The 24362-nt window shown below is 42.8% G+C and overlaps 1 protein-coding gene across 3 annotated transcripts in view; it reads right to left on the bottom strand.

Annotated features, from left to right (window-relative positions):
• The window catches only part of srgap1a (SLIT-ROBO Rho GTPase activating protein 1a), an 81534-nt gene that overhangs the window by 35559 nt on the left and 21613 nt on the right, over positions 1–24362 (bottom strand). For all 3 annotated transcript variants that reach the window (XM_076732465.1, XM_076732467.1, XM_076732466.1), the window contains exons 2-4: positions 14479–14674; positions 7230–7392; positions 1192–1254 (exon numbers count right to left, since the gene is read on the bottom strand). In XM_076732465.1, coding sequence (XP_076588580.1) covers positions 1192–1254; positions 7230–7392; positions 14479–14674 — 422 coding nt within the window. The remainder of the gene's footprint in view (positions 1–1191; positions 1255–7229; positions 7393–14478; positions 14675–24362) is intronic.

Here is a 24362-nt window from a genome sequence, read left to right as displayed (position 1 = left end):
GTCAGATCTGGAGTGTGGACCGTGGTGAGAGTGAAACACATTGAGTTTGGAGTAACACATTGTTTTGTTTGGAGCAGCACTGCCATCGGACGTGTAACCACCGTCATCCTCTAGAACTGGAGACTATTCAAGCAAAATGAAATGCTTTTCACGCCATGTTTTAGGAACAACAACCGCCTCGACTTGTATCTCCATCTCTGTACATCCCAAGTTACAGTGATAATCAAATTTATATATATATATAAAACTATAAATACGGCTTATGAGTTACACAATATGCAATAAAATCTAGCCATGAAGCCATCCAGACATCCTGTCTAAGTATACACCAGCATCTAATTGTCCAACAACATAAGGCATTCAACTAGCAAGTAGGCCAGCAGGGCTGACTGGGGCAATTAAGGCAGTGGAATTAGCTATTGATTCATGACTTAAGTACCCTTCTCAACCAAGGTCGGAGCAACACGCAGACAAACTACTTCCAGCAATGTCATTGAAAAGATGAGATGAAATGGCCTTTTTATAGAAACCATACTGCAGATGTAGTGAAATGTCCCCGGGCCCTGTCCCCCTCTCTGTCTGTCTGTATGTATGTATATATGGCGGGTGTCCCTGCACGTTACTTGTCACAGGTGCAAAGTAGGTAATCGCAACATCTGTGATTCGTTTCCAACTGGGAATCTTTGTTGCACGTAATCTCTCTCGCTCTCTTCCCAGGCTTCCCATCTGTCTCTGCTGTCAACCACTGAATAAACTCAACATGCCAAAAATAAACCATCTTAAAAAAACAAAAAGGAAAGGCGAGTGAGTTGCTATTTGGCTCTAACCCCCCCGGTGTGGCTTTGCATGAAATTGTTTTGAAGAGCACGAAAACACAGCTGATAAGAGCAATTAAAACAGAGAACATTAAGTTTAATGAGTCATGCAAACACAAAGTTGATACTTCACAGTTTGAATAGCCAGTTCAGGGTGTGCAAGAGATGCTTGAGCAATTTTTTGGTAGTCGTCTATTTGCTTGAATGTTTAATATTTGATCCCTGAGACATCTTTAAGCTGGAGGGCTAAAGACTTCAAGCTGTTACAAACAGTTACAAGCTAGTTAGCTTAGTGCTATAAACCCGTCCCTCAACCACAGCAAAGCCAATGTACTTAAGTGCATTTGTTAAAAAAAGGGTAGTCATTACTACTTACTGTGTATAGCTCATTTAGGACCTTCATTAAGTCTTCCTGGAGCTGAAAGGCTATTTCCTTGCTCTGGAAAAGAAACACAGAGGAAAACCACAATGAGATCATTACAACAAATCAGACATTTGACACAATGAAATACACAAAATTAGTTTTCCCAAACAGAAATCACTGGTAATACAAATCAACACAGTCGCACCATTTTCATGTTGTCCCTCAAGCTGAATTTCCATTATAAACACGGCAGCAGTAACTTTTATTGAACTGAACCTTGACAAGTCTGTTTATGAAATGCTCACCAGACACAGACTGAAGGTTTGAATGGTAGCAAACACAAAACACAACCTTGGATTATTCAAACACAGTGTCAAATACAGGGTTTCTGTGCGAAAGCCGTATCAGTGTCACAATGGCTTTTCCACTCCAATCATCCAACGCAGCTTCAGTTTCAGCGTCCACATGCTCAACACATTATCTGGCTTCTCCAACTCAATGTGAAAGATTTTTCCCAAATATGTTAACTCAATCAGCCCCGCCACAAGGCTGACTCAGTAATACTATCGCACACACACATTAATGCATCTCATGGACGTGGGCTACAGTTTAAGAGCGACGCCATGATGGATTTAGAGGTGCTTTCACTATTAATTTAACTATGGAGAGCCCATATTTTTTCACACTCACTCATATACTGTATCACATGTTTATGAGATTATGAGTCATGACAATATATTTCTGATCTCTCTCCTCACGCTGATACCACGTGCTGCTACGTGGGTGAAGTTACAGCCATCGATTGCACTCCAGGTCTTTCTTTAACCCAGTTATTCCCAGACAAATCTCATTCTGGGAACCACTCCCAGCAAAAGGCTGTAAGAGGCTTCTTAGAGGGCACTGAAGCACCTCGTGCAGAGGCATGGAGTGCTGAGTTACTTCTGATCAAGAGCAGAGCACACTCAAGACTTTTCAAAGGGCAACGGCGGTCAAAAATGACTGAAAGCTACAACTGCAATGAGTCATTATTGAAGGCACAGCGCTGTGCAGAGTGATGTTTTTAATCCACATTTTGCTGTTATCGTGCACGTGTGCTAACAGGCGCTGGTTTCAAGGTATTGAGCTCACGGGCAGTTGGGGAGAACACACTAAGAAAGGTAGCACAACCCAAGCAAAGGTGAGAAGGAAGAGGTAAAGCTAGCAAAGAGGAAAAAGATCTGACAAAAAGTGTGGAAAAAGTTGGCTTTGCAAATGTTCTGAGCCATGTTTTAATGCTTAGTCTACTTCGTGAATTGATAACAACCAGAATCTGAGAGCAGTTGATTTGCTGCGATTAGCTGCCGGGTCCAGAGCACACACAGAGGCAAGCTGAAGACAGCAGCAGAACTGAATAATCACTACTTCAACACATTTCTTTGTCACATTGTACACATTTGGTTGTATGCTCCTTAAATCCTGAAACAGTGGCCATGGCACTGATATCCTAACGCTGAACAGCGGATGGGATTTCCTGACTTGAGATTAGATGAGTCACATACACTTGCTTTGCACACGTGTGGACTCGTGGGTGCTGGCAACTGATAAGAGGCTCCATTGAGTTCACACACCTCATTGATCCTGGTGAGTTTACAAACATGGACTCTGCAGACCAATACAGAAGCCATCTTGTGAAAACGTGTGTGTGCACACACACACATCCTCTCTCACTCTGGTGCTTCACAAGGCGCTCACAGGTAAAGATGCATGATGTCCAAGCATGTGCACGGACAGCAAAGAGGATTACGCACTCAGTTACTGGCTGCCATGCTGGTGAAATAAGAGTGCCGTGCTGTGTCACCTGGCTGATTGGCAACACCTTCTCAACCACCACTTTGTCCGTCAGTTCCCTGATTTGTAGCTCTTACCTAATAAGAGGGCCGACAGCCTGTAAGCCTGGATAACCAGAGCTTTAGACGCACAATATTTGGCGAGAGTCAAACTCAGACATGTTTGAGAATGAAGCGTAGATAAGGGGGCAACAAAAGGACTGGAGCTAAATTAGATTTATAATTGAGGAAAATTACAGGATGATCTGGTCCTTGAGTTTATAGCAGAACTGTAATTGTATCTTACAAAAGATGACAGCGCCATATTTGAGGTAAACTGTCTATGAATTCTTACATATTCGAAAGATCATAAAGACATAAGCCTTCTCCTGTGGGAAAATCCATTAGCAACTGTCAGTTCAGAGGACAGAACCTTTGACTATCTGTCAGATCTAACACTCGTTAGCTCTTCTCCATTGAGAAGGCTGGGAAGTGATCCAGAGCTCAATGAAAAGCCTTCTCAGGGCTCGCATGAGCGGTGAGAGTGTGTGCGTGTGAGAGAAGCAAAGACAGAGATGAAAGTAAAGGGGCATTGCATTCAACACATGATGAGAGTGCTTTCATCAGAAAAGCTACACCTAACATAATGCCTTTAAGAGCTCTTTGAAATAATCCCTGCCTTCAAACTCAATCTAACACAGACACTGCATACCTCAAATTACAACCAATAAGGGCTGAGTCTAAACGCTGTGTTGTGCAACTGGTGTTGCTGATTTAATTTGTGCAGTTACCCCCTGTCATTTGAAAGGCATCTCAGCTGGAAAGGAGGGGGGGGGTGTTCCCAATTTGGTCTAAATTCATTAAAAAGATCCTACAAATGGGTTTCCCCTTTTAAGACCATACCATCTGTATTCCAACCACATTAGAAAGATGAAACAACCTCAGAGAGGAGAAACCAAGTCAGCCTTTGGGGAGTGGTGGGTTTCATATTGCCACTGACATTAATCATGGTACAGAGATGGCAGTTGTATACCCTCCAGGGGCCTGTGTGTGTGTGTGTGTGTGTGTGTGTGTGTGTGTGTGTGTGTGTGTGTGTGTGTGTGTGTGTGTGTGTGTGTGTGTGTGTGTGTGTGTGTGTGTGTGTGTGTGTGCGAGTGTGTGTGCGGCACAGCGTAGATGTGAGTGCCTTGTCACTGTAACACACACACAGTTGTGGTACACAGTAGAAAGTCTGACGAGGTCTTAATTGATGTATTTTGCAAAAACAAGTTTTGACAGAGTGACATAGATACGAAATTTTTTTACTGAATTTCAAAAGAATAGTTTAAATTCTTGGGAAACACAATTATTTGTTTAATTTACAAGAGTGAGGTGAGAAGAGTGTTATCAGTCTGCATATTTGTGCACTGAGCGGGGAGCTGGAGTCAGGGAGTGGTCAGCTTCACAGAGCATGTAACTGTCTTCTTTACAGTGTATGTTGCTGCTTTAAAATGCACATGGACAGAAATGTTTAAACCTGGCTGTGGTGCAGGTTGCCAGATATGGTCAATGAGCACAGGTTACAACAACAGGTGTAATGATGCCAAACTTGGCAACCTCACTGTGACAAAAACACTTTGAAGGTTGAGCACTTTACTGCTGCACAGCTGACTGCAAAGAAATAATTCCACCACAAATTCCCTGTGAAACCACAGACTGACATTGTCACCTCTGTTTATATACAGGTTAAATTGACTGAATTAGCATTAGAGCCATTTCCCCCACTTCTAGTTTTTATGCTAAGCTGGGCTTCACCGATCCTGGCCTAAGGTCGGCACAAAATTACACTTAAAATGTTGAACTGTTCCTTTAAAATACACTGGACCATCATGGATCATCCTCACACCTGGTGCAGGCATCAGTCAGTTCTAAATGCACAACATTTTTCACAGCAGACAGGAAAAACAAGTGTTATGTGATGACAGTGTGACAGCACGTACAATACCAGGACCCTAAAACTGAAGCAGCTAAATGGAAGTCAGCCATCATTCATTTCCTTATTTACATCTGTTCTTTACCTACTATGAAATGTCTCAGTGTTTTTTGTAAGACTGCTTGTAAAGTAAACACTACCCAGAACATGCTTTGCCTGTGGAAAGGTTCAAAACTGCCTCAACCTTTGAGAAACCCACCTCTAGCTGCAGCCACAGAACGTGACTCCCATGAATAAAACAGGGCAAAGTAAAACAAAGAGCCAGTTGTATGAATAATGAAAAGTGAATACATGTGATAAGATCTGTCCAAGCATAAAGAAGGAAAGAGAGGGCCACTACTTGACTCTTGTATTCGAACAAAAAATGTCAGAATGGGGTGTTTGCTAAAAAAAAACAAGTTGTGGCTATATTGTTGACCACAATGCAGAACTGAAGAAATAAACGCAAACAGCAAACGGGTCAGAGGATGTTGACAAAGACAACAGGGCTACTCTGGGGCCCTCCTTGGCTGTTCCACCCCACAGCGTGAGACCTGAACATACAAGGAAATAAAAACACAGGTCTTTGATGTGCTGGAGGGATGACAACAGCACAGCTGTCTCTTCAGAGCTGTGAGGGAGCCCACGTAACGTGAGGGACTTCTCTGGTGTTTGTGCCTCGTTACTGATGCTCTGCTGAGATCAAAGGGTCAGGGAAGCTTTAATTAGAGGGCGAGCGGTGCTTCAGGTCGCCTATGAACCGGGACCTCCCACTAGTCCGCCGTTTGTCTGCACACCTGATCCAAACTTTAAAGAAGCAACGCTGCAGATTTTGAGGATTTGTGTCCTCAGAGTTACATGACAAAAAGTTTAAATCAGCATTTAAGGGAGTCTATCATTATGAGCATCAACGTGTGGAGCCAAGGAGAGTAACATATGAAACATGACTGTCTGTTTCACATCTGGCCTCATTAGCAGAACCATGAGCTTTTAAACACTATCAGAAGGAAATGACTGCTGAAGCTTCCTGTTTGTGTGTTGGGGGTTCGGGTGAGTATTTAAAGACCACGCCCCCATACAATCAGATAACCCACAACCATTATGAGATGTTAAGTACTGTGAGAATGAATAAAAGGGCCTTACTTTTACTTTTTGAGTGGGGTTAGGTGGTCAGGGTTGCAGTAACGCAGAGCAAAAAAAAAGAAAGAGCGGAGAATCTGAGAAAAAGTCACAAGCTAAACTGACACAAAGGCGCTCCTCTGAAGAAAAGCCACTTTGTAATTTAGTCCTGTGGTGAGTTCATGTGTCTCCTGCAGCATAGGAGCTCATAATCTTCTAGGGAGTTGTCATGTTTGTGGTGGAAAAGGCAGCAGAGGCCCGGTTTCAGCTATGAAGCCACAGTCTTCAGACGGGAGAGTAAAGGCGTACGGATTTGAAACGGTGGTGACCAAGGTTCCTCTGCTCTAATTCACAAAACTAAACCTCCGGAGCCCAGCTGAGTTTGTTCCTACCAAACGCAAAGCTGAACACATACTGTATATATCACGCATATCATGCAACTAAACACGCCGTTGTCAAAAGAAGGTTAAGTGAAAGCGAAAGACTGTTTGTGTAACATGAGTGAGTGGAACCTCTGCTCTGATCTGACCACTGTGAGAAATCTGGATTGTGTTAGTGGTGAGTTCAAACTTCTGTTTTTGTTGATTAAAGAAAATCACGTGTGACCTCTTCTAGTCGGGGTCAAACATCAGTACAGTGGAGGAGTCGAAAAAGGCTTTCAAGGGAGTAAAAGAGACAAGGAAACAGAGATTGAGGAATAATACCGGCAGCAGGCTACGTTCACAGTCTGTGCTTGGAACTGGAAAGTGTTTTCACTAATGTATGTGAATTTGTGTCTAACACACTACACATTTGAACAAAGTGTTTCAATAGGTATACAGAGCTCAAAGATGTACGAGCCATGTGTAATTTAGCCCAAAGGACGCGTTTACCTTACTCCCAAAAGCCATGTTTTCCCCCTTTTCCAACCAGAAAGCACCTCTGTTTTCACCCATACAGGGAAAGGACTCAAACATTACATCAAACCTGCTGTGACAGACACGTTCTAGCTCTGGTGGCCATACGGGAGAATCACCACTAAAACAACGCAGTCACTTCAGTTGTGCAATGCCATTGTCGCTCTACTTTATGACCAAAATGTGGGTCAGGTGTGTATAATCACTCTGTTTAGAAGCACCCAGACATCATATTTAGCTTTAGTGCGATCAAAGTCTGCGTGCATTTTCCGGCCTCACCTTCTTGAGGAGTCGTGTGGAGTCCTCGCTGATCTGCATGAACCTCATGATGACGTTGTTGAGGTAGATGTCGCTCAGTGTGGCGTGGTCCTTACTCTCCCTCCTCACCTGGTTCAGCAGCAGGTACCAACAGTTGACAGGGGACAGCAGGTTCTGGTCTTTCCTAAGTAAACCAGGGAAACAGGCAGATGTCAGATCAGCTGCCAAAGATCCATGTGGAAAATGAAATCCCTCCTGTCTCATTTACTACCTTACTCATAAGAATTAGTAGAGGCATCAGAAGTGGTTGTGTAGGATGTTTTAATAACTCAGCATTTTCTTAGAGACTCCATCTGCTAAGTCACATGTGTAACTCATTAATAAACAGAACACACGCGGTCACAGACTTAAACACCCACTCCACAGTTAGGCAGTGTTACCTGTGTGTGTCAGTGGTTTGCATCAGAACATTTCAACATTTGCTTGCGAGTCTGAATCCATGTCAATGTCTCAGCCCTAATTTCTTTAGACAGCATGTGTCATTTTCACAGGGAGATTGTGGCACTTCTTCGACTAGCAGGCTGTCTACAAACACCTAAAGTGCACCAGGGCCCGTTATAGAAGTGGAAGAGTGATGCGTCATCGACCTCCCTTGGTGTTAAATGTCCTATATACTTCTGGCTGTGGACCTGAAAAGCTCTCTGTATATAACATGGACTGCAGAGTTGGGTTGGAAATACTTTGTATCAGTGACATTTCTGGGGCAGAGCTCTTGCAATGCTCTGAGCCAAGCTGACTTCCTACAACCAGGGAAGAGTCAGCCACAGGCTTTAAATACACTTAGTGGAATGAAGTTAGAGAAGCCATGGATGATATTTTAAGCAAAGTTGAACAGTAGAATTACTCATGAACTGTGACAGCAGAAGACAGACAAGCAAGGGAAGAGAGATCGCAAAACAAAGAGGAAAAGATCGAGACCTGAGTGCAAAAAAGCTAAGGAGTAAAGTAGTAGAGCCTGCGAGCTGTTTCCTGTGCCGTGTGCTGGCTGCTTCCAAGCTAACTGTAGGACATTGTCCAGGCCAGAGCAAGCTGAGGCCCTGTGTAAGCACTAGCTTGCAGGCTGACTTCCTCTGGGTTAATCTCTAACATTCCTCCTGCCCGCTAACAGCAGCACAGAATACAAGTGTGTGTGTTTAGGATAGGTGTTATGGTTGGTCTGGGTCAAGTCTTGCAGGAACCATATGGAGACTCGCCTCTGCTTCCCTCACGAAGCTAGTTTGCATAGACAGGCAAGCCTTGTCAACACAACAGGTGAAACTCTGCATTCGACAAGTGACCCAACCCTGAACTAGCCTTGAGCCAGCACGACATCTGCTGCAAGAGCAAAAACTAAGCATTTCTCCAAATGAATAACTGACGCAAACATTCCAACCAGTGCTCGGCGAGACTCTGCAAAAACAGGAAGCAAACAATATTAGATAAAAGCGGAGGCAAACGTGTCGACGTGAAAAACATCTGAGCACAAAACATCAAGAGCACAGTTGCTTTTCAAAGATGCCGGGAAAACTGTGAATGAAAAAAAAAAGCTTTCGCTAAAAGCTGTGTGATGTGCCGGTGCTGGTGCCATATGCCCAGGCTACAGGCCACGTGCAAAGGAAGGGGAGCACTAGAAAAAGAGAAAATAAGTTAAACAGTCCCAGAGCTACAGCAGCAGGACTGCTGGACAGCGTCACACACAGACACACTGTCAGAGAGCAATTACCATAAATCTTTTCTGAATTATGCATCAGCAGAGTGCAATGCTTCCATTCCATGGGACTGAATATAGATATGTGAGGACGGCACGTGTGTGTGTGTGGCATGTGTATGTGTTTATTAATTCATGCTGACTTTTGCATGTGCGGTTGCATAATGTGTAGGTGGCCAATGACATGAAACTGGACGTGGCACATCATGGGCTCCTGCAGAAATATATAAGGTAACCTTCTGGATTTCCTAAGCAGTAATTTCCTGTTGCTCGATGACTCTCTGTCCATCTAAGATCACTCTGTCCTAGTTGTGAAAAAATGAAGGCAATCTGATTGAAGATGCAAGACAGCTCAAGTGAAAGCAGTCTATTGGCAGAATTATCCAGAGGATTTTCAATAGCCCGACCTGCTCTGTTCTTTGCTTTATCCCACCTGACTGCTCTTCACTGTGAAAAGTCTGACCTGATTCAGCATCAGTACATGCACAGGCTTTAGAAAAATTGAGCGTGTTCCACAATAGACGGACAACAAAAGCAGAACTATTCTTTCACATGAAGTCCATTTTCTTAAAATTGAAGGCTACATCAAACAAGGGTATGACCCAGAACTCATCACAAATCAGTCAGAGAATAAAAGCAAAACTGTGTCAGAGAGTAGAGGCAAAATAACAGAACTCAAGGCATTGACACAGCCAGGAGTTTCCACAAACACAACAGTTCTTAAAGTACCTTGCATGTTTATTAATGGGCTGACCTACTAAATCAAATTGGAGGCCTGCAGTGAGAAAACAAGGGGGGTACTGACACAGACCGCGATGACAAAATAACCTCTGGGAGTTGCTTACCACACATAATGGCAGGAAAATCTCTCAATGTCATCATTTCCCCCTCAGCCATGGCAGGAACTGGGTCAGACAGACTCACAGGCAGCGAGACGGGCCCCCAAGGGGCGAAAACACAGGTATGAAAGGGGAAACTGATGTCCAGGAGAGGCAGGAAAGGAAGCGAGTGAAAAAAGAACTCATTAGCAAACTGCTGCCTTCCATTGATATGTGTACGTTCTGTCCAGGATTCACTGAGTCAATGTCAACATGCTTGCACTCTTATACAGTGACACATTGCTGACAATTAAAGGTGACTATCACTGCAGTATGCAGGGTGTTGAAACAGGAGCCCTTATCAGCATCAGGGACATAATGGCAAAGTCCTCTGATGACATATTGATAACATCTTTCATTCATCAACCGCAGCCATTATACCTGGAGCACGGTGACTGGTGTTCACTGGTGTAGGCGTACAGCTGCTACCAAGGCGAAGTGATCACTGCAAGTCAGATTTGGACCAAACCTATCACGGGCCAAAGGTTAAAGTTTGAACTTTAAAAGCATGCAACAGGATGCAAAAGCTGAATGAATAATTCGACTTTCAACTCCTCCTGTGAATAAGTAATGTAACGCCTGGCAGTAGTAGCATGTTCTACACCTTCTTTTTATCCACACAGACAAAGAGAGGAAGTCCCTTAACCAGAAACTTAATTCTGGACAAAAGCAGCCTATTTAAGATGATCCCAGCTGTGGCTTTGGCATTATAAATAATTCAATGATTCCTCTGCTCGCCATTTCCATGTCCCTCCCTGAGCAAACCTTGCATAATACAGTATCTGGTTTGTGCATGTGTGTGTTTAAGAAAGAGCAGGAGAGACAGAGGAGAATGTTTGCCCATATTTGTTCATTTGTGTGTGTGTGTGTGTGTGTGTGTGTGTGTGTGTGTGTGTGTGTGTGTGTTCTGCAAACAGCCACTGAGACACAAATTGACTGGGCCGACAGGACTCAACGGCTCTCCCACAGACTGTTGCTGGGCGCTGGGTACTGGGATGTGGGTCTGTAGCTTTGTTTTCTCACAGGGAGGAAAAGGAAGACACTAAACTTCTTCCTTGTGGTCATTAATGACCATTTAATGTCTAAACCCACAGATGCATCTGATACAATCACTAGTGGTCACTGCCTGACATCCTGGAAGCTCTGAGCTGCAAATGTTTTCAAGATGCCATTGTCAACAAATCACAGACATGTTGCTGTTTTGACCAGCAGAATACATCATGTTGAACAGCACGGGCTCTGTTAAGTTTCCTAACTCAAATTTATAACACCTAATTATCACGTTTAACTGAGACTCTTTGCAGTTTTTTTTTCCATTACTGCACACTGCATTTACCTCTGGTGGTAAGGAAGAGGAAAAACAAAAGTCTCTCTATATTCTGGAGCAAAGAACTTTTGGTGTTTGATTTAAGTGCAATTGTAGTCAATAGTGTGGCACAGGTTAACACGTGTTAAGGAAGGAGTGTGTTTGTCCAGGAAGCAGAATGTTTTTGCAGCTGTTTAAATAGTTAACAAGTAGCTGTGGCTGCTGAATGTGGCAAAGACATTCGTATGTTTCGACAGGGTATATGATCATAGTCAACAATGCCAATAAAAAAAAATAATACCCATTCTGCATGACATACTGTGCTCGTGAGTCTCTGAGTTAATCTGCTCTTGATTTCTCCAGTGTAATAAGATAAAATAAGAATATGAATGGAAGTGTGATATCTTGATTACTGTGTCATTTTGAATATTTTCAAGTGTTGTAGTTCCAATCACCCAAATCTTTAAGTCAGACACAATGTCCATGTGTCTTTAAAACATCCATTTTACCATTCATCTTCCTCTGCTGTCTTGCCACTGGTTTTGTCAGACTGAGACACAGAAGCAGAGCTCGACACAGGGCACTTCCCCTGAAGCAAGGTGGCTTCCTCTCCAGCACTGAGCTGCTGCAATACTCCCTCAGGTATCATAAAGTCTGCGCTTTCTGACAAACACTAACTTTATCTCACTCCAGTAGAGGATTCTGGACTAAACTCGTACCGCGCAAAACTTTTTTCCTAGCCAAGAGGAACATGAGAGCGGCAGATTCAGGTCTGTGTAAGACAGAACACAGTGGTGCTGCAAAGCAGAGAGCGAGGCTCAGTATCCAGGAGCCATACCTGCAGCTTGGTAATGAATACCAACAGACAAATGGCAATGTTTTCGGTTTGGTGGGAAGCCAGTGTGGGATCTCGTCTGCAACGCGGCCTGCACGTAGGGGGCTGGGACCAAGGAGGGATATGAGGGTTAGTTGGTGCCAGAAATACTAGTCATTTGAAATTATTATTATTATCATATAAGATGTGCATATACAATATGAAATTTTTAATTTTATAGATTAAAGTGTTCTCAATTTTGACTGTTTGCTGAGTTCTTTCTTATTTTTAGACTAGCTGCCTAGTCTAAGTTTAGACATTAGAGAAATCAGTCGTTAAGAACATCCCTAATTGATATCAATGCAAAATCAGTCATCATTACATATGAGTCCTCCTCCTCCTCCTGCACACTCTAACCAGAGGCCACCGCCTGCCTAAGCCAAATGTATTTCCAGTGGGTGAAAACGGGCCTGACAGTCAATCTCCTGATGTGTGCTACACAAGTGTGAAAGGGCAACTCTGGACAATGTCTGGAGCTGATGTCTGGTATATGAGAAAAGGGGATACAATGGGGAAAGTGTCCTCCACATCAAACATGTCACACACAGTGTATATTAATGCACTCTTGACTGTTATCAATTTGTCTCAACACCAGTTATTTAAACCAGGTTCAAACCTGCAGCTCCGCTGACAGCACTGGCCCCCTTTTGAATGCAGCTTGTCTAGACTAATCATCCACATATTCAGCTTCTCCTTTTATTGCAACTTTAGGGTTTTGCGGCTCTGCCAAGCTGACCTGAATAGTGGCTTCAGGCTACAGACAGGATAAAAACGCACTTTTTCACACCACAGACAAGTCTGTCCAATGAAAACAACCGACAGAATATGGAGAACACAGAAGCCTTACTGTATGTGTGTTATTTGTGTGAATACAAAAATATAGGCCACATGATTTAAAACCCTCCGGAAGGTTTTTAATGTTATTCAGACGTCCCGTATTTACTTAAGAAATATGCTCCTAGGCACTTGCCAACTGTTTAACCTGTGAATGAAGTGACCAGACTGTACATCACGCGATGAAAACCACAGAGCGCCATTCCACAGTTCCTTCACCAGTTCCACACATGGGCACACACAGCTGCTAGAGCCATTGGAACTTCAGACAGAGAGCGCGGGATATTTGCGGACAGCGAGGACAAACATACGTTTTATTTTTGCTCCCACCACAAGTTCAAACAATATGCTAATGTCTGCTTTTTCCATGAGCAGACTGCTACAGAGTAATGAGGCCAAAAACGACAGCACGCTTAACTGTGTCAGGATCGTCAAAAAGTCTCCGAGTCAAACCAGAGAAGTGAGGGAGGTCGACCGGCGGAGGGATGAAAAAGCAACAGACACAACCGTCTTCTAAACAGTCTGATAAAGAGCCTCACTCCATTAGATCTTCTTTTTTTTCATATGTGGGTACCCCCACAGCAAGGTTAAGACACAGGAAAGGTTTCGTTTCTTCTTCTACTTTTCCATAACAGCCACGGTGACACGGTGCTGTTGTCAGTGAGTATGTACAAGTAAGGCCAAGTATCAAACCTGCACACTCATCCAGCATCATCCCAGACTATACGTTATTAATATAAAATATATTTATAGTTTTCGTTTATAGTTTCTAGTTCTGGTATAGCTGCTTGTGCTACACACTGATTGATGCCTTGAGATATTTGGCATATTTTGTTCAATAAAAACAAGGTTTGCAAAACAGTATTTCTTTTCTTGAAAAAGAGATACTAGAAAGGTGTTGTTTTCGTATTAGTACTGAAATTGTGTGACCTTCAGTATAGCTCTTCATATTGATGTTTCACATATTTAATACGTCATCATTCATACCTGTCGATTGCATACCACATAGCGTGTGTCAAAAAGTCACAGAAAGCGTGAATTGTCCCCAGAAAAACTACTGCACTGTACAAACACGCAAATAATACAAGAAGTCAAGATGGATTATTATGAAGCTATCCAGGTACGTTACTGTGATGAGACAAAAAACAGGCAAATATAAAAGGAAGACACATTACACAGAGCAAATAAATCAATCTTAATTTGTTTTTTTAAAACATCAAGCAATAGCTTCGTGTAGATGACTTTCCTACGCTGGAGGGATTAAGATACGACTATGAAAAAGAGCAGTCTAGCACTACAATTTGAGAGGGCATAATATTTGCAGAAAAGAAATTCAAGGATTGAGGGATAAATGACAGAAATGAAACTAAAACCACCTCTACTGTGACGCTTTTCGGTCTTCATTTGAATATGAAATGAAGACTGATCCTTTCAACATTCCACTGAGATCCAGTAAGACTTCCATCTGGCTGCCACATAAAACAGCCTTTATAGACATTAAATAGACCAGCAATCTATGAGTGACAATCCTCATTCTGATTCTTAAAGAGTATTGTCAGGTTCATAAATGAACCCTGATGACGCTGTAAACAAACAGAGGACAGACAAACACGAAGACAGCGTCTCCTCACTTGTACTGCTGGTGATCCTTGGTGCTACGAGTCTTTGCCATGAAGCGTTCGGCCAGCTTCTCCAGGTTTCTGGAGTACTCCATCTCAATCTCTGCCTTCTTCCTGAAGAAGTCCTGCAGATCCTGCAGTAGCTGGACTCTCATCTCCGTCTGCTGGTCCAGACATTTCTGCTGCTCCACCAGCTGGGCTCGAATCTCTGAGGAGAGCCAGGAGGAGAACAAATAGATTAGGATGGAGCCAGAGCCTGAAGGCTGAGGTTTATATATTCTAGAAATGTAGAATATCAAAGCCACACAAACTCGAGTAAGTAAGGTATACTCTGTCTTTTCAGTCAGAGCAGCATTTGTTTCACAAGGAATCCTTCATTGATCATAAGCACTGTAGTAAAGACATTGGCACATAAATACAAACAAGACTTTCATGTTTTAGTATGGCCAAATCATGACATTAATCTTAAGACCTTTAAAGAGCATCAAACATTAAGGCACACAGCTCAGAGCTAAGCATCAGCATGCAAATATTATACATTTAAAATCCATCAATTGGTTTTACAATGACAAAGAATCAGCAACTGTGTAGTCACAGAACAGCACATGCACACATCAGTGCTACAGAGCAGCCCAGTGCAGCTTATTATCCTTTAGTTATGGACCTTCTTGATGCTTGTAGAGATGTGAGGCTGGCAAAACTGGTCTCAGGTGTTTCATTAAGGCAGAAAGTAACTCCAGGATGAATGGAACCTGACTCCTATTACATCCAGAGTTACAGCACAGTGCAGGCCACACACACACACACACACACACACACACACACACACACACACACACACACACACACACACACACACACACACACCCCCTCATCAGTGCCTGAAAACCCAAGCCACTTCAGAAAGCAGAAGCGCGACAGCAGGCCTCACTTAAACAAGTTGTATGTGCAGGTAAATTACCCTCTGAGGCCCTTTCTAAGGATTCATGCCTGTCAGAGTGCTCCTCATTTAAATTTTACATCCTCAACAGGACAACTGGGATCTAATACACACACACACACACACACACACACACACACACACACACACACACACACACACAAATACATGCACACATCCACACTGCCACACACACAAATTGTTTCCTCTGTGTCCTCTCTGGCCAGGGCCAAGTATAATGGATTTCTCCTAATGGAAGCTAGCCTGGGCCAGACATCTTCAGCAGAGGAAACAGATTAATGAGGTGATTTAGAGCCATGCAGACACCAGTGGAGAGGAGCACGGAGTGATCCCTCATATTAAGAGGCAAAAAACACTAAGGCTGCAACATGCCTTTACAAATTATCTGCACAGCTCACTGGACTGGGTGTCATTATAAAAGGCAGCAGCTTGCATGGACACAGCGGCTGTCTGTTAGCACAACAAAATATGGAAAATACAGTAATAAGGCCAGCTAAACAGGGCCAAGATAATTGTTTCAAAGCAAAGTTTAATATGCATCATACTGTCTACACTTACAATTAACGTGGTAGTGATAATGCAAACACTATTATATAAAGATCAAGTACTCAACAGAGGGTATTGCTACCCTTTGAGCAAAGCTTTAAACCTCAATGTGTTCTGAAATATGTGGAGTAGAGTGGAGCAGTAGGACATCATTCAAGAAGCCAAGCCAAAAAATGTCGTGATTCTCAGGCCATAAATGTGTTTGATCCACTGTTTATGAGGCCACTCTTGGATTTGCTCTGCTGTGTAGTGCTGTCATCCTGTAATATGGGAACAGACCAGTGCCTGCACCATCACATATATGTACCCGTTTCCTGTCTGTTATACAAAACACTGGGAGAAGGAGCTGCCAATAAAAGTGTCACAAAACATAAACAGACCAGATGAACTGACTCTACATGAACACACAACGACTTGAAGAGTGCAGTCAGCAGAGTGCAGATCTCTGCCAGGTGTGTCTGGAGAGTGCCGGGCAGGCTGTGTGACCTGTGTGAAAACACCAACAAAAGAACGAACACTAATATGACGTGTTGTATGTTGTTCCCAGCAGAAATAAGATTCCAGACTGAAGCAGCTGATCACTTGCAGCCCCAACCAGCCGATTTGGAGGAGTGAGCAGTCAAAGGCAGAGTGAGAGTGAAATGGGCTTTTCAAAACTTCTGAATCACTGCAACCAAGAGAAGTCCTTGAGCGCACAGTCGTTAATGTGGACAAAAAATGTTAGGCTAATGGGTTAAACAGTATGCAAGATTTAAGATGCACATACAGACGTGCGCACACACACAACTGAATGCATGATCCCCTCCTGGCTCACGCCTGGCGGAGATAATTGTAGTGTATATTATTCTATGACTCAAGTCGGTATGAGTTGAAGTAAGCACATTTATATCTGCACTCAGAGAGACAGAGAGGCTGTACACTGCAGAGCTAATGAATTATAAATCTGTGTTAGTCTGATCCCAGCGGTCTGGATCACTAGTTCATCAGCCACCACGATCTCAAGATGATACACACAGTATTTCTGGGCATCTTTATTTCCTAGTTAATATCAGCAATATTCTATTTGTTTTACTATTTTCTGCACAAATCGGGGAATATAACTGGTGACCGGAGCACTACATGTTTTACCATATATAAAATACAGACCGTTTGTAACATATCAATACTTGTGCAGTAAATTAAATACAGCAGGAATATTACAGTGTTTTACCTGTTAACGGATTATTTAACAAAATGAATGGCAGGGCTTTAGAGACACGATTGCAACACTGTATGCAATGGAGTTATCACCATGTCTTTCTCGTGCCTCCAGAAGTATTATTACAAACTTTTAAGTAAACAATAAAGTACTGATTCATCAGATTATTGTCTGAGCTTCAAATTCAATTGTAATTGAATAAAGAATAAATTGTAATATGAATTTGGTCCATGTGAACAAGCTCTACTCATTAAATCATCTTTTTGTGTTATGCTGCAAATACTGCTTTTTTTTTTTTTTTTTTTTTTTTTTGCTTCTTACAGTAGGTTATGTAGTTCTGCCAAGTTTCATATGTAGGCCAGTCCTGAATAGCAGCTCTGCCTTAATGACCAGTTTTCTGCTTTGCCTTTTGTTAGTCATAGTTTAGAAACTGTCCTGTCGAGCGTCCATCGGTCCCTGGCAGGAGGTTCGACTGGCGATTTTGCCAGATAAAATCATTTGGTTGTATCAGTGGCCAGTACACTACAATTTGGGCACTGCCTATTTTGCGTCCTTTGATGACTTTGTAAGATCTGTGTCACTGCTGCAGACATCTGCTTCTGTGGCAGTGATTTACTCAGCTAAAAATTCTGTATGTGTTGTTGCTCTTGTAATTGTCTACCTCCCTGTTTGTAGCAACGGCACTCACTCACCTAATGAGCTGTAACGATAAAAGGAAAAATTCCCTTTGTTTATTTCCATGAGAAACTCAGCTGTTGCAGTTAACATCACTTGAACTAGAAAGTAAACTAAATCAGAGTTTGAATCTGGACAACCTGCAGCTGAATGAATATTTGCAATGATATGGAACTAAAGTAGATCAATACAAAGATAAGTATTAGTAAGACAACCAGTAATACTTCCATTATCGTGCTAAATGTTTTACCACATTAAAAATAATGTGCTTCTACTGTGGCTGCTATAACATGCAGGTACAACGCTATGCACATTCTCATAGAGCTAGAGTTACGTCCAACAACTACCATCTTCTACACTATGATGATGACTCCAGAAACAAGATGTGGAAGGTAACATTAGTAACGCACACCAATTTATCTGTTTTTGGTGTCAAGAACCAACACAGAAGCCTTCATCTACTACACCATGCGAGGAAACGAAGACCCGGCAGATTAACTTAACCTGCAGCACCTTTCTTAAGGCACTCACAAGGAAATAAACCACTTAGAGAGACACAGATGGACACAAGAGAAACGTTTCAACAATACTAAATCTGAATGCTTATCTCAGCAGTTACTCAACCACAGCGAACCACAAACATCATTAACATGGACAAAGGGTTTTCAACAGCAAAGCAGAGGCTTTACTGCAATCAAGAACTCAAAACTTCAACCTCCAGAGCATCAGGCCACTGACAGAGCCAGGAGACCACCAATAAGCACTGAGAAGGAGGTTGGTTTTAAATGTGACTGCATTAAAGTCCACCGGCCTTTTTGATGAATAGGTAAAGTTTGCAACTGCTTCCATCTCCTGAGGATGTGGGGATTAAAACAAAGCTACCATGGCACTGACACAAAGGAGCTCACTGGATCATTTAACACAATTATATTCATGACTGCACAGGGAAACTCATTAAATCATTCATTTTCCAAATCAAACGCTGGCCACTGAAGCTGTAGTACCAAGCTGAGTATAGAGGAATTAATGTTAAAAAGCAACCACCTGTCAGAGGAAATTACAGGTATGGCATGTGCTGAAAGTAGGACGCGCTGAGAAAACTTACTTTCTACTTAAAAAAAATTCAGCTGCCAGGGTGCCCAAGTAGCTCACCTGGTAGAGTGTGTGCACCATGTGCTAAGGCTGTGTCCTTACCGCAGCAGCCCAGGCTCAATATCAACCTGTGGCCCTTTGCTACATGTCATCCCCTCTCTTTCTCCCGCTTTTCCACTCTGTCATGTCTAATAAAGGATAAAAAAGGCCCGAAAAAATACTTTTTTTAAAAAAAATCAGCTGTGACAACAGAGTCAAACCAGGTCTATAACCACAGTAATGCAGATATATTTGAAAAAGCATCTTTCCTCTCCATTGTGGCCTACCATCCACAGTAAACTGGTGTTTTTCAACCCCAACTCAATGCTTTTTATAACTGCTTTCCATATGCCTGAACCCACATGTTAGGAAGGCAACAATCTGCCGCCTACAACTCTCTCTGTGATTGCTGATTTTAACTTCCAATATAGCACACAACACAGCTGCTGTCATTTGTCTGTTCTCTGTTACTGTTGTCAGAGGAATCTGCAAACATCAAATAGGGATTGGATCAGTTACATTCCAGCCACTCAGGAATTACTCATCATCTTGGTTAACAGGGAACATTCATGAAAGTCAGTGGGGACAGCTAAATAGTGTGAATGAATTGCCTGACTCTAATGAAACAAATTAAGTATCAGTAGTTTAACCTGCAGAGAGGTCACAGAGGCTCACAGAGGAGCTGATGTGCACATTTCCCACATATCAACAACATGTTGTGTGGAAATGTGCATCAAGCAAGTTGATATTAGTGTGAACGTCGCCAGAGTGTTTGAGGACAGCCAAACAGCTCCCTTTGATCATAATGGTGCTTCATATCAATCCGCTGCTGCAGGCAACATCAGCTCTCTGAAAGGTTTCTTACAAAACCAATATGACCGGCGGACTGGCACATGGGATCTCGCACTTCTTTAAAAACCTTACCACTCGGTAAATTCATCTTACTGTCACCGCGAGTGTTCCTCTACTATTACATGGTGCATTCCTGTCATTCTGAGGTCATCTGTATGGTAAACACGTGCAGGGGCCTCTGTGCTGAGGGATTTGGGTGTGGAGAGAGTGCATCAAAGCTCTCTGTGATCCCTTTCAAACTGGGGAGCTGAGGGGAGATGAGAGCACCTGTGGACTGTGTTCAGAAATGACAATCCAGGAAACAGAAAGAAACAAGAGTGTAATGTTGCAGAGAGATAATAACTGTCACTCCATTTCTCTCTCCCAATCTATCGAGTGAGCAAACAACCTTCCAACGCTCCACAGGCTTTTCTAACAATATTCACGTACATGTTGACATGAGTGGATAGTGGCTTGCAGAATTAAAGCAGGGCCTATAAATCTGTCAGCAACAATTCCAGCTGACTGATGGACATCCAGTCAATGTGGCCCAGAATGCACATGATGTCCATATGGACAATGATAGAGCACTGTTTGGTCTTTGTGGTGATCAGTTTGGACCAAAGCCCTTTTGTTTCTGAACTGGACGTTATCCAAGTGCTCCTTTGGAGGCCACATCACATACTTCCCATAACCCCATTCATGGCGACAAATATGTCCAAAGTTGCAGTTCAGAATGGCTTCTGATTTGCCAGATAGGCCTGTTCTATTGTCAAAGAAACTGCCTTGTAAGCAGGATGGGTACTGACCCACACAGCTGACCTCCACAGAGAGAAACTGGGCATCAGTAAAAACAACTCACCCACTGTCAGACGACCACAGAGATAAGTTTTTTTCTTTCTCTCATGAACCCAACAACATCCTTTCCCCTGATGCTCCCAATTAACCTTGCTATGAATCAATCTGTCTAAAAAGCATCTGCTACTTTTGCTGAGTGCAGCAACATATTCCTCTATGGGTACCATGAAAGACTACAAACTCTCAGAGTTTCTACAGTTTCTCTTAGTTGATTACAGTCTCCACCAACAGCTATCTGGGACATGCTGTACCACATCAGTCCCAAAGCTGCATTTCCACATGCAAAGTGGCTCATCAGCCACACCTGAAATAGCAGCAGAGGCCTAAGGAGGGATGGTACAGGAGGGTACTCAGCCCCACCATCTGCTTCAGATCTGGGGTTTGGGGCTGGGGGAGTTGGAGGCTGGATACAAAACGGGATAAATACCATCAAAGGTAATTACGAAATGGTTGATCAGTTTTTAACGGAGCACAAGCTTTCAATTACAGCTGGAGAGGGATCACATGCCAGAAAGAGCTGAGTATCTCCAGTACGTCGTCTTCTGACATTTTTGACTATTCTGGTGATCCAACAAGGCTCTACTGCCATACTTAATTATAGTGGGGCTATCATTTATGTTCTTGCTTCTTTGATAAATGCATACCATATGGCAAAGATTACACAAAAAGTGGTTTTGTCCAAGCAGTTGGACTGGTAAAAGATGTCCCAACCATGCTGTTCATTTCCACTGAGCATGACTCAATATCCAGTGCGTTACTTTTTATGATGTGTCTTGTGGTAACCAGGGATCTGTTGTTTGATCTGGTTTACACATTTTGTTCAGAGCTTTTTTTTCAAACACTGGACTATACACTCATTTGCATTCATACCTGTGAAGGATGCCTTCTTGTTAATACATTTTTGGGTCGATACAACAGATCTCACCTTTCAATAATAAATGCAAACCATGTGACAAGGCCATTTTTAGATAACATATTAGACACAAGGATCATGCAGAAACAATTATAGATCGGAATGTGGGTTTGGACATGTGGCACACACCTGTGCCAATGAAGCTACCAGCACAATCCACGTAGTCACTGTGTTTAAGACATTCTCACTGACTAAAAACTGATGAGGCTCATTCTCTTTAGGTTGGATGTTTAAATCAGATGTAAAATACACTACTGTCCACACTCTGAGCCTCCTGTTCATCCATCTCTTGACTTCTCTCTCCACCTGAAGCTCTCTAGGCCCTTCCTCTCCATCCCATTAACAAACAGCAGATGGATGTGGCCCACAGGGTGACTGACTCTTTACCGGCATCATTCCACTATGCTACCATGCTGTGTTTTATCACCAGCACATGGCATGCTTGGCCCTGGGCCAGATAGGGAGACAGTTGAGGGACTGGTACAACAAGCACTGACAAGACCATCTTGTGACCAATAGACGTAGGAGATGGCTTTTAGGTAGGCAACATGAACTGTAAAAGTTGTAATGCTCAGAGGAGCAGACAACATACCTGCCCCTCAAAGTTAAAAATGAGAAACGGAAATGTGACAAACCGGGAATTCACTAGAGGCACACAGTGCTATGTCAACAAATGGTTGTATTTGGTACCCTCAGAAGTGCGTTATTAGTTCGTAAACACGCTGGGGCCAAAGTAACATCAAGGCCACACTTTGGTGGCACAGTGATAGCAACTCTGTACCAAGAGACAAAGTGACACAGAGCCTCAAAGAAGCAGAGAGCATCTCAATAAGCACAGATGGGTGAACTTCATGAGCTCCTCAAAGCTAGATTACAGTCACCGCTCATGTTATGACCAGCAAATGGGAAATGCTAAGTTTTGTCCTAAAGATGCCTCTTTTCCAATCACACACTGGACTGAACGTAGCGGAGGTTTTGAAATCTGCTGTTTTGGAGCGGGAGCTCCACATGAAGAATAACAACAACAATCATCACGGTGTTGCTGCCATTACAGATGATGCACGAAATATGGATGTAGCTGTGAGAGAGGCCAGACTGTCCCCACACATAAAGTGTTCTTCACGCACTTTAAACCTGAACCAGCAGGTTTGAACGTCAGCCACGCTAGCTGTCCACTTGGTCGAGTGAGGCGTGCAGCAGTGTTTCTTTTACCGTAGATCAACTGCCACAGCTGAGCTGACCACCAAACAGAGACCGTTAAACCTGCCAGTACATAAACTGATCCTGGATGAGCTCGCCTGATGGAACAGCTCTTTGAATTATTTTATAAAAGGATCAGTGCTGACTGCTGCATTTTTCTGTTTTCAAATTGCACATGGTTCAATCATTCATTGCCAAAGACAATTCAGGACAATTTTTAGCACATGCTTAGGTCATGGCTGGCTTTTATTGTATATTATGAAAGAAGGAAGGCAGAAACACTTCAAATGAAAAAGCAAATTTCAAATGAATAAGAAATGCTGTATACACTAATTTATTAACTCAAGTAGTTAAATAATAATATCGCAATAGATCTCGTATTGTGGCCTTATTATCGAGGTATTATCCTGCTGTGAGTTTTTGATATCATTATATCAATGTTAGTGACAGTAATAAAGGAGGTGTAGACCAAGCACAGTGGTACTGCAGTAAAAAGACAACAGAAATCATTTTTCTACATTTATTTTAAACAGAAACGGGAAACATTACTATCACTTTTTATGGAAACTCAAAAGCAAACACTGACTCTAAGCCCTCAGCCAATGGTGTAATATGGTGTAATAGCAGCTCACCAGCACTAGTGTTGGCTAGGTTACACCCACTGGTCACTTTACTGTATCAGGCTTGCTGTAGCTTCCTCAAGAGTCTTTCAAAGGGGAGAAGTTTCTACATTTGACATCCTGAGCATTCAGGCCAATAAGTCACAGCCCACAGAGTCACACACAAAACACTTGTGAAAAACACTGTGCAGTGACTAAAGCTAGAGATCCCACGTTGCCCTTGTGAAGGGGGACTTATGTAATGACTTCATTTTGTTGGTGGGATCAGTAAGAAATTCATCATGTGCTTGGTATGCCAGACATTGTTGGACCCTACCACCCCCTCTGCCTTACATCTGGGCATGACTGCGGGAATGTGTCACTGATTCATGTGTGGTTTCTATCTGAGATTACATCACCGCTGAGATTAAATTACTGATATCCAAATATCCTCTATTTAGTAACATGTGTCATATCCGTTGATCAAATCCCACTCTGGGTTGAAATAAAGCTGTCGAGGACACTGTTACAACTTGAGGAAACGTCCAACATGTCTGAAGTAAAAGATTTGCCAACAAGGCTGAACAGAGTCTCTCCCATCACATAAAGCACAGCCAAACTGCACACAGCGTGCTGCAGCTTTACTTAAGCATATTATCTCTAAATATTACAGAACTGGCAGTGTGGGCCCCATTACAACATCTGACTGACATGTTAGCAGCTTCCAAAACCACAGAGAGAGTTCCAATGGAAGCACTGTGGGCTACTGTGATCCAGAGAATGGCTGTTAAATCAGAGTGGAAAAGAGCCTGGCCCACAGTCCTCTGCTTCTTTCAAACACTGTGAGCTGAAACAATGTCCTTTGGGATATTTTCTGATCCAACAGGAATACGGTGTTGCTCATGTGAAGTGACTTACAAGAGGTGCACTTTACAAAAGCTCACCTGCATGAGCAGCTTTCTTTGTTAGTTACTGTCTCCATAT

The sequence above is a fragment of the Chaetodon auriga genome, chromosome 6, assembly GCF_051107435.1.
Source record: "Chaetodon auriga isolate fChaAug3 chromosome 6, fChaAug3.hap1, whole genome shotgun sequence".
In the NCBI taxonomy this organism is placed as follows: domain Eukaryota; kingdom Metazoa; phylum Chordata; class Actinopteri; order Chaetodontiformes; family Chaetodontidae; genus Chaetodon; species Chaetodon auriga.
Note: the sequence above shows the minus strand (reverse complement) of the source record. Positions and strands in the feature narration are given on the sequence as shown.